Source organism: Acyrthosiphon pisum, chromosome A1, assembly GCF_005508785.2.
Source record: "Acyrthosiphon pisum isolate AL4f chromosome A1, pea_aphid_22Mar2018_4r6ur, whole genome shotgun sequence".
Taxonomy (NCBI): Eukaryota; Metazoa; Arthropoda; class Insecta; order Hemiptera; family Aphididae; genus Acyrthosiphon; species Acyrthosiphon pisum.
The window spans coordinates 131,505,431-131,516,907 of record NC_042494.1 but is presented as its reverse complement, the minus strand read 5'-3'; the positions used below and the strand labels follow the sequence as shown (position 1 = coordinate 131,516,907).

Sequence of the window (11,477 nt, the reverse complement as noted above, 5' to 3'; positions counted from 1 at the left end):
AAACACATCACATATTCGAGTACTTAATTAAATAATTAAAATTTGATTTTTCTAAATAAAATATATGTAGGTAATTTAGATTCTTGATTTATTTATTAGACATAAAATACCTACTTGATGAATAGAATAAATGTATTAAAAAAAACAACAAAATGGAACTTAAATAAGTTATCAAATTAAACTTAAATAATTATTACGATGTATTAAGATTTAATAATATTATCACACAATTATATTGAAACAATTATAAATTATGTGTACATGGCTTCATTTTTTTAAAACCTACAATCTATTCTTTACACACTATAATATGTTATAATTGATAACTATGTATAGACAATGTATAAATAATACATACCTTAGAAGAACACATTGTGAGTGTAATAATGGTGTAATTGGTGTTTGGTTTGATAATATTTTAGGCTACTATAATATAATGAAGGTATTAGGATAATTAGATATGAAGATATTTTTAAATTATTCTATTTCGTTCGATTACGTAGGTACATATTATTTATAAATATTTTTGTTTTAAGTTAGGCACCTAATTTGCAGCGGTATCGTTGGGAGATAAATAACTCAAAGATACGTAACGAATTATTTAATTAATTTGCGAAACTCTGGGGAAAATGATTATTCAAAAAACCCAACTTTATTATGCTGCCTAATAAGCTAATACGAAAAGAAATTCTTACATAGTTTATCTGTCAACATAAGAACGAACCAACCGGAAAATGCTTTCTAGAAAATTATATGTATAAGAGTGGCATGCACGCGACTAAATTCCAGTTCAATGGCGTCCAGTCGCAAGGTCGTGAAGTTCTTTTTTGGATCAAAGTCTTTTCAGTACTTGTGCGTATTTTGGAGGGTATGCCAGAAACGAAATTCCATGAATTTGCAAGTTCTCGTTTGATCGTTTTTAGAACGCTTTTAATGGAATAGTTTTAGATGAGTTAAGGACCCACAATACCCTTGACTAATTCCTACACTTTTACTTTCACGTGTAAAGTGCCCTGTGTAGTTGCTCCGCGGCACCTTGAAAATGCTGTTCTCCGTAGTGATCTAAAATTACAAATAATCAAAGAGTTTGCAAAAAAGGTACTATGTAGGTATTACTAGTTTCAAAATAATATTGGTGAAAAAAAACATTATATATGGTCGGTAATATTGTTTACAACATTTGAAACTACCGGTTTAATACAGAAATTACGTTCGGGTAAATCATCATTAGGGTAAAAATAACAATACAACGAATTTAGATGATGGTTGGTGACTATAATATTATAATTAATCGTGCTGCACATAATATAGATATACAGTAGTAGCATAATTAATGTAATGACAAAAATTTTTATTGTAATCACAACACGAACGTTTTATATATCTACTAGATGTCTATAATGTAGTATGTTTCCTCTGATAATTTTTTTTTATTGCGTCTGATTAACTTTCAATTGAAGTGTTTACCAACTTTCTGCATCATAATATTCATACAACACAATTAAGATATAATTAAAAATTTAGAGATAAAAGAAACACATTCTACATTATCTGCTGACTGCTATATCTATTAATTGTATGCCACATATTTAATACAAACGGTACAATGATGATTTAGGTATAACTCAGGAATGAAATATAATACTAAATTTGAAATTATAACTTTTAGAAGTATACAAAAAAATGTTTTGTACCTACCACAGTCAAATATAATGTAAACTGGCTCAGGGAAATTAGACTTTCACCACCAAACGGCTGGATATCGCATAATAAGTGTGTATATATAATATAGGTACACGAGTTCAGAGCGTTTCGAATCACAGGCTCTAGAATAAAAAAACAACAAGAAAAAATGGTAAATTTATAAAATTAATACTAGTCGCAACTTTCAGAGGTATTCACAAAATAATTTCACGGCTCCCGAAACAGCGGATCGCGCATTTTGTATACATGACACATGCAAATCCCCTCGCACAATCGGGGATTACTTAAACGTCTATATATAGCGGCTCTAAACTCCACGCGATTAACGTAAACACGACTTGCGTTCTGCCCGCGGGGTGGCGAGAATGACGAGTTTCAGATGTTTTCCCAACAAAGTTTGAACATTTGTCGCGATATCGCGTAGGTATACCCACACCTTTGCGCCACGCGGCGCACACCTTTTCGCCGCCACCCTTCTCGTCCGTTCGTACCGTGCTCGACGTTCGGTACATTCGGGCGAATACGTATTTGTTATGGGTACACTAATACCGTAGGACGACGCGTATCTCTCGTTTACGGATTACCACCGGTACTTTTCGTCTTGTTTTTTTTTTTTACCGTTCATCAATGAAAAATTGTCATCCGAAGGCAAGCGAATTGTGCAGGGGACTAGTACTACTGTAGTACCTATGGCGCATGTCTTACGAAATGTAGCTCCATTTGCTGTGTGTGTGTGTGTGTGTGTGTGTGTGTGTGTGTGTGTGTGTTTGTATGCGTGTGAAAGAGAGAGACAAACACCAAGGTATATAGGACAACCCCTGTGCCGTACACCCACCCCTACGCACTCGACGTGCACATGGTTTGGTTCTTCGATGCTAACGAGCATTTGCCGCCAGGCATCATCAAATTAAACGCAGCACGTCGGAAACTGTTAAATCCTATGCACATAAACATATTCCACACACGCGCACGCGCACGAGAGGGTGAAAATAAGGGTAGTAGTAGTAATAAGTAGAAATAATAGTAGCAATTAGAAGTAGTAGTAGTAGTAGTAGTAGTAGGAATAGAAGTATACAGTAGTAATAGTAGTATTAGAGTAGTAGTAGATGACATTCGACACCTGATACCACACGCACCGCTGAGTAGGTAATATTTTAGACTTCACCGTTAGAATAAATTAATTATTACCATCGTCATCGCCGTTGCTGCGATTTCTCTTGATTTTCCACCCGAAATAGAACCGTCTATAAAGTCTCTGGTAGTTTAAAATATATAATATTATTATCCCTATTTATAACAAACCACGTGCGCCGACCACGTGTAGTTTCATTAAAATAATAATAACCGCACCATTATAACGTCCTAACGCATAACAATAATAATATGCGCATTCAAGTAAAAACTTAATTCTTTTTGAGTGGAACGGAATGAGATTGAATCTCTTAGATTTATAATGACGTTTTTTTTGTAATCGTATTTTTCTTCTTACTTTTTTTTATTTTAACGTATTCCCACTTCAAACATAACATATATTATTATTTTCAACATGTTCATTTTTTTCAGATTCTGAGCGTAACAATGAATGTATTTATTTAACAATGATGTGTTTTTTTTATTTATTATATATTTTTTAAATTTTTTTAGTAGAAAAAATGCTCTGATCGTCAACTTTAGTTAGACTTCAGGTACCAAATTAGATCTAGTTAGTAGTTAGTACTTTTGGAAGGTACCTAACATTTGATGCAATAAGCATCTAACAAATATTACAGCAATATAAAATATAAAACTTTTTTTATGAAAGGAGCAATCCATTGATGATATTTTGTAATTTGTTACTTTTTTATTATTATTATTATTATTATTATTATTCAATCTCATAGCAAATCACAACACCACTTGCGCTTTAAGGAGGAGAACTCGGTATTGTAGTGGAGGCTATAATGTTTGTTTAGGGGATTCGTATGAGTACTTAGGTGGTTGTAAAATATTTTCTAAAAGCATTTGGCTTCATCGTTTATTGTTAATAGTTTTAAATTTATATGAAGAGTACCTATAATTTGGGGCTTAAGCCGCAGAGGCACATTCGTTAGTTTTCTTAGGGAAATGTTTTGGTATGTATGAATTTTAATAATATTTTAATTTTTGATTTTTTAAATTACCCAAAACTACGCAGTCCATAATATGTCTATATTGGTTTTCGTAAAGTTTTATACATAATATGAAATTTGATTCCCACGGTGGTGTATTTATTATAGCATAATAGAGTTTTAAGTATTCACCATTCGTATGTGATTATTTAGATAATATTATTTAATATTATTTAGTATTTTAGTTCTGATATGGTGGGTCCAAGTAAGTCTTTGATCAGGTATTAGGCAAAGTACTAAAATAATATATTTAACAGTGGAGAGTAGGGGTGGGGATATTATTGAGAGAAATATTCGGACACGGGGCAAGGCAAGTCTGAAATTAAAAATGTAGTATGAACAGACTTATTTTTTTGGTTGACTTTAAAACGCCATTTGGTAAACCGATTTACCATACGATCAAGATGACTTTTAAGATTTGTTGAGGCGGTGAGAGGATCGTTTTTTTGTCATTAGCGTACCTAAACATCCACTTAAAAGTAGTTGTTCGGTCAGAAAAAAAATGTCGTACAGAATAGAGAATCAAATGCTTCCTTAACAGGAACGCCGGTATTTATATAGCAGCTACGTCAAGGTGATCAGATCCATTGTGACTCGACTCGTAGAAATAACGAAACACACGACGGAACGGAGATTATTTGAAGATGTTAAGCTGAGATGGAGGCAAATTGAATTCCGGTTTTATTTGTTTTGGCCACGAAATAGTGACACCCAAGCAAACGTTATAAACGGTGTTATGGGGTCGTCGACAGGCAGCATGCACGGAGCAGCTACACACGTATTATATAGCAGTCCGAAATAATAATATGCGCCATATACATTATTATATTGACATTTATCGTTTCATTCCGCCGAGTCGCAACAAGCACCCTACTATCCCTATGTAAATTAACCAGCTGAAAGCGGTACGTGTCTAAGCGTGTATGTACTATATGTATATATAATATTATATATGCGTATATGTACAATATTATGTGTTTACACTGTGGACTGTATAAATAATTTGTTTGTCTCATATAATAGGTATGAGCTTGTTAGTTTTTTTCTTCTTCTTTTTCCCGCGAACACTCAAGTATAATATTATGGTACCCGCTGCACTGTTCCGTCCGCGGGTCGAATAATTCGCACTGTAGACGATACAATATAACGTGTTACCAACATTTTGTTACCAACTATTTATTTAATAAACGGAACACGACACGACACTGGTACTGTGGAAACGGCCTCGTATATTATGTGTATAATATATAACATACTGCAGTACCTTCTTCGAAAACACAATAATATCTTTCCTGCGTGTAGGTATACCTTCTATACAGTTCGGTGGTACGCGGTATACCGGCGTTTGACTGTGTGCTAGTTGATACTTTATAGCCCTATAATAGGCGTCTATATATATATAGGCGCAGTGAAGATTAATTAATACTTCGGCCTATTGTGCGTCGGTACTGTTGATATAATAATATGTATATACAGACGGAGGTTATATTATGTTGTGAACGCGAGGCGTAGTATTTCTATACCGTTGAACGTGGATCGAAAATCCGCGGTCGATGTTGAAGGGGTGGGGGGGGGGTGGTGTGGGAAACTGCAGTCGGTCGAGAATGCGTAATGAAAAATGTCAGTGTGTACGGAAATATGATCAATGCCTTTGAAAGTAATAAAAAGAAATTTTTTGTTTAAAGAAAAGAGGGAGCCCTTTGAAAAAGTTGCGCGGATTAAATCCGGTCGAATGATGCAAAAGATGTCCGTCGCGCGTACGTATATAAACTCTGCGCGAAGCACCCTCTGCTGCAGTTAGCATACAATATTATATGTATATACCCTCTGCCGCCGGTACGTTTGTAATGCGCACTTACCGTTTAATCCTCGGTCCGACCACTCAGAAGTCATTGGTTCGGATTTTCGACAAGCTGCACCAGTATTATAATACGGAGTATAGGTGTATAGGTACTGTGTGCATACGCTGCCGAGACTGGCGTGCGTGTTTGCATACAACTCGGGGACTTGCCGCCGCATTTATATTGTGTCGAGACCGTGCGTATTATAATACCACCATACACTGCATTCGCCTTGTGTGTGTGTGTGTATATATATATATATATAAGTACGACGCGGCTCGCGTGAACTACGAACAAGCAAAAAGGGGGAAAAAAAGAAGGGATATAAAAAAATAAAGAACCAGCAGGACGTCGACCTCGGTCATTTTTCCCCTTCTTAGCGATCAAAACATTCAACTGCAGCACTTTAGTGTATTAATTATTGCCTAGCTTTAATAATAATATGTCGAACACTATATTATACGTTTATAGTCATGCGCTGCAGGGTTGAAATCTGTACGATGTGGGTACTTATTTTTACGACGGACACGTCGAATTATTATTATCCGTCACGGGTGTAGGACGCGGTCCTGGTGCAGTCTATCTAATATATTATTTAGACTTATAGTCAGCGCTCATTATAGTATAATATACTATAGCTTAAGCAGTGAGGGTTTGGTGTTCTGAAATGTCGAGAGATATCCGCATGTCAGGGGACTTGCGAATATTTGAAGAGTGGGTGACACGGTACAACGCCAATAACAACAGAGATAAAATTGGCCCGAAAACCAACGGATAAAAATGTCATAGATTTGTACTAATAATCGATTTGTTATTACAATAAACTATACAAGTTTCAAGAAAAAACCGATTTACAATATTATTATGTTTAAACATTTTTTTTTTCTTAAATTATATTAATTAATTTAATAATCGTTATAAATTATAATATAATTTTATTTTTAAAATATTATATTTTTTAATATAATTATAATATTTCAATTTTTACAATATTTTGATATGATGATATTTTCAATGAAAATATAATTCACTATAATTAGGTACTTCCATTTCCAATTTTATATTAAAAATAATAATATAACTAGTAGGTAACGATTGCAATTTTTTTCTTAGGATTATCAGACTGCAGTTTGTACGAAGGTACAGTTTTTTTTTTAAATTTTAATCAACGAGATTCTTGTTCAACTACTGCTGAGAGTACAATGTGAACATGATAACCCATATTTTAGTTTACATAGTTTATCTTATATGTGTTCAGATTACAAAGTGTGTTCACAAACACATATTGAGTCATATTCTTGCAATGCATATACACTTTACACGTATATCAATTACTATAATTGTGCGTCAATTATGACTTAAAAATAATATTTCATAGTCAACTTAAATACATGTCTTGTTAATTTAAATAGGCATAAGAAGGCATCTCATTACAGGTAGGTAGTCATTATACTTTTGTTGTTTTGCTAGAGTTTTTTGATTTCGTTTTATCTTTTGCTAGTATCTGATAGTATAATAATATTATGTATCTTGATATCTGACGTATTATTTAGTACCTACCAATATCCGACTGATAAAACTAATTAATATATGTCCAATGCGATATTTTAGAATTATAATAATCTAAAAATATTTATTTTGATAAAACGCGTATTGATTAAAAACATTATCACGGCAATGGATATTCTTTTGGCACGAATTAAACGGTTCAATACTTAACCAGTTGAAGCAAATTTCATTATCAAAATAAATGATGGTTTATTTACATTATAATGACCTTTTAATTTAATATGCGATCTCGAAATACGGCAAGACAACCATAACTCTAGGTACTTAGTTATGGTATTTGATTGGATGATAATATTATGAAAATTTATTATATTGATGTATAATAATACATATAAACGTAAACTAATTATTGGTGATAGTGATATTAATAAAAAAATAACTTTAAAAACGCAAGTTAGTTTCTCCATAAAAAAAAAAAATTATTTAATTTTTCTATATGATTTACTAATAAATGGTAATACGAAATATTATAAATAACATAAGAATTAATAACTGGAGTATATTGTAGACATATTGTATCACACTTATAATATTAATAATTTTTCAATTTAGACTTGAAAATATTAATGCAAATACCGTGCTATATATTTCAATAGTTAATTTTGTATTATCTTTCATACAAAAGTCGTAAAGTGAAATTCATCAAATTCACGAAGTACAGTTTACAAGAAAAAACACGTGGAAACAATTTATTAACTTATTCAGCTTACAGGTCTAACGTTCTATTATTCAGCAGTTTTATAAACATTATTTGCAAAAAAAATCAAAACACAAGGCATACTGCCTAAGGCAATTTTTTTTTTTCAAAACAGGCATGAATAAACAAAAAAAACTTTTATTTCCTTATTTCTATAATATATTATTATTTAAATCGTAAGTGGACGGGTGCAAACAAATAAACCAGTTTAGGAGTATTTCAGTACATCTAATGGTATTGAAATTAACTTAAGAGATTTAAAAATCATATATGTATGGGTTGATGTTATTTACTGGTATCCATATTTCAGGTTAGTTTAGGTCCATATTTCAGCAGTACTTAATAGGATATTTACTATTTATTGTACAGTTAATTAGGTAAGTCTTTTACTTATGTCAATATGCTATAGGGTAAATAATAATAATAGTAATAATATGCTAATATAGAATGGTAAATGTAAATAATGTGTACAAACTACAAAGTAAACAGATGGTAAAGACTTTTATCAGAAGATAATTTAAAAGGAAAATAGGCAAGAATACATACTTCAAAGATTTGTGATTTGCTCGATAAATTGAAACAGGAGCTATGAATAAAACTACAAACACTGCGTAAATATAAGGAAAGTATTAAACTTTTTAACTAAAATAACGAGTCAATTTATAATGGTGTTGTAAATATAAGTTTATTTCATCAAAATAATATTTGCACACAACTGCACGCTGCACAGGGACATAAGGTACATAAGAGGGACACAGGTACTATTTTCTATGCTAATTGAATATATGATACAGAGTCGTTTAGGATTTTACTGTTTTTTAGTATGATTGATAATATATATTAGTATAATCGAATACATATTTTTTAAAAATGTTATCCAGGACCTTAATAGAATTGTATATAATAATATGTGTAAGTATAAAAACAAAGATAAATATGCAAGAAAAATTAAATCTGAACTCGCCACATTTGAACTTGGTTTGCATTATTTGTAATTATGACAATAAAATAATAATACCCAAGTCCATTTATTTTCATGATAAAAAATATACACTATTTGAACACTAGTATTCACATCTTCAAATTTTTTTGAAAAGATTTAAAAATTAAAAAATTAAATTGATCAAATAATAATTATGTCGAGCACACGAAACTATAGGACAAATCATAATATTATAGCTATACATATGGCTATTTAATTTAACAAAATTCATATTATAGTTATTAATAAATTTCACTTTCCGGTAAGCCATTGTAATTTATAATAATACACGTCATAATACAATAATATACACCTGAGTACCAGACAATTCTATAATGTATTTTAAATGCCATTGGCTTACATAAATAACTAGGTATGCCTATGAGTTACTTGGTGAAGTTTAAATATTTTAGTAGACATGAAACAAGTGGTAGAATGGACTGAAAGTATTCCAAACCTGTGCCCGAACTCCGAAGCCACGTATTCAAAGGCAATGTAGACATTTTACTGGTAAAGAACGCATTTCACCGTACAGAAATAATACTTACCCATTAGGAAATCTTCTATAGTTAAAGTTCATACGTAACGCGTTCAATAATTTTATGACGTTGTTTACATTTTATGAACAGAGTTTTAGATTCTATATTAATTGTTGCAACATTATTTTAGCCCTGCAACAAAATGTTTTACATGCATCATAATACTTTTTAGAATTTGATTTTAAAAAAAAAGCGCACCTATTACATTAGAATACAAATAATATTTTTAACTTTTATCAATGAGTAATAATTTGTTAGCATTAATATTACCTATAATATAACACAATCGTTGAGAGTTGAGAAACAAAGACAAATCGTAGTCCACGAGTTAAATATTATTAATAGGTTTAATTAGTAACATAATTGATTAAATAAACACATACATATATTTAACCAATGGTTTTATAATATTAGTATCATAAGAATATAAGAAATTAGTTTGAAAGAAAAAAATGTATTATTATAAATATATTATAATTTATTGTACTCAAAATAAATTATCAGAACTTAATGAAATAATCATTAGTAGGTACCTAAAATATTTTTATTTATGCGTATACTATAGTTGAATTTGAATTATATATTATTATGATAATTCAATGTTTTTCTATCCATTGTTGTTATTTGTATGCTCGTAAAATAAATCATATACTTGAAACGTACTTATTTAGGTACATATAATTATATAGTTTTTTTTATAAATTCGTGTATACGACTTTTATTATTGTACAATTTATAATAATATTCAGACTTGTGCGTGATGAGTAACTCTGTAATAGTTTATGAAATATAATATAGATTTATAGTCCAAATATTTTAAGTTAATTGTTGTACAAAATATTTTGATAATTTAGGGTGAGAATTGCTAAAATTAGTTTTTTTCAGAGTTACTAAAAATATCTTATGTAGGTACTGATAAAAAGTGTTATAGTTGGTACTCTAACTGTAAGCTCTTGTGCCGTTTATTTTTACGATTACATCTCCTTAAGTTTAATTATTATAAATTCATATCTTAAAGAGATAATAGTAATTGACACGATTAAAAACAAAATATTTTTATGTTACTTTGATAGGAAAATAAAGAGACAAAAAAATATTATAAAAGTAAATTAATATTATAAAAAATATTATAAATTAATGCAACGAAAAGTATTCAAAGTAAGTACTAAATTATTTAAGCTTTAACAGTTAAAATTAATTTTTAATTTTTGAATAATGAAAGTGTGACATTAGATTATTAAATAATTCAATACTCGTATAAAAAAAAAAAAAAAAACACGACAAGTTTTTAAAAATCTGATATCATAGGGTCGATAAAATATTTAGCAATTTAATCCTGTAGCAGTAGATGAGATCATCCTAACCTAACCGTCTAACGAGAAAAAATCTATAGATATATGTGGGCCATCTATATACATTTGTACCATAATAATATGGAACTTACGCATAAGCTTACGGAGCTTTAACATATATAAGTTACTAATAAAATTATATATAATATATTTATTATGTAATTGTACAACAATATGTTTAAAACTGATAAGTAGCTAAAATGCAATTAAAAATTAAAATCTCAAATGAATACGTTTTGTTTTGTTAGTTTAATTTTAGAACGGGTTATCTTCAGCGTTTTAAAAAATATAATATAACCTGTATCTAGATTTTTAGTTACAACTTCGCATAAAATCGATGGAAAATCGCAGAATAATATGTTGTTATCACAATCACATTATCACATTATCGCCTATTTGATAATAGGTCAATAATTACCAAAAGTAACTTAACTTAACCTGTAGTTACTACAACCGATGAACTATAATTTTCTACGTTAAGCGTTTGAGACATTAATTGGAAATGTGATGTCCACGCAACGCCCAAATATGGTCATATTAAAATATCATAAATTAATATAATAATGGTCGTGAAGTATAGTGTGGTAAAAAATTGTGAATATTATGTGAATAATGAATCGATGTGAAGAGAAATAATTGTATTATA

At 30.3% G+C, this 11,477-nt stretch overlaps 1 protein-coding gene across 1 annotated transcript; it reads right to left on the bottom strand.

Annotated features, from left to right (window-relative positions):
- Positions 1–297: 297 nt before the first annotated feature.
- Positions 298–5,877, bottom strand: LOC115033854. Its single transcript, XM_029488342.1, has 3 exons — positions 5,711–5,877; positions 1,699–1,826; positions 298–1,062 (listed from the first exon to the last, which is right to left on the bottom strand). Exons 1-3 carry the CDS (start codon positions 5,868–5,870, stop codon positions 931–933), a joined length of 420 nt encoding a protein of 139 aa, XP_029344202.1. The 5' UTR covers positions 5,871–5,877; the 3' UTR covers positions 298–930.
- Positions 5,878–11,477: the final 5,600 nt, after the last annotated feature.

What these genes read in the sequence shown, in the direction of transcription:
- LOC115033854 (XM_029488342.1), bottom strand. Translation starts at nt 5,870, where the DNA reads ATGCGGCGGCAAGTCCCCGAGTTGTATGCAAACACGCACGCCAGTCTC. An exon ending in GTCGGACCGAGGATTAAACG is followed by an intron (nt 1,827 to 5,710) that starts GTAAGTGCGCAT and finishes TTTTTATTCTAG; the next exon opens with AGCCTGTGATTCGAAACGCT. An exon ending in TTACATTATATTTGACTGTG is followed by an intron (nt 1,063 to 1,698) that starts GTAGGTACAAAA and finishes TTGTAATTTTAG; the next exon opens with ATCACTACGGAGAACAGCAT.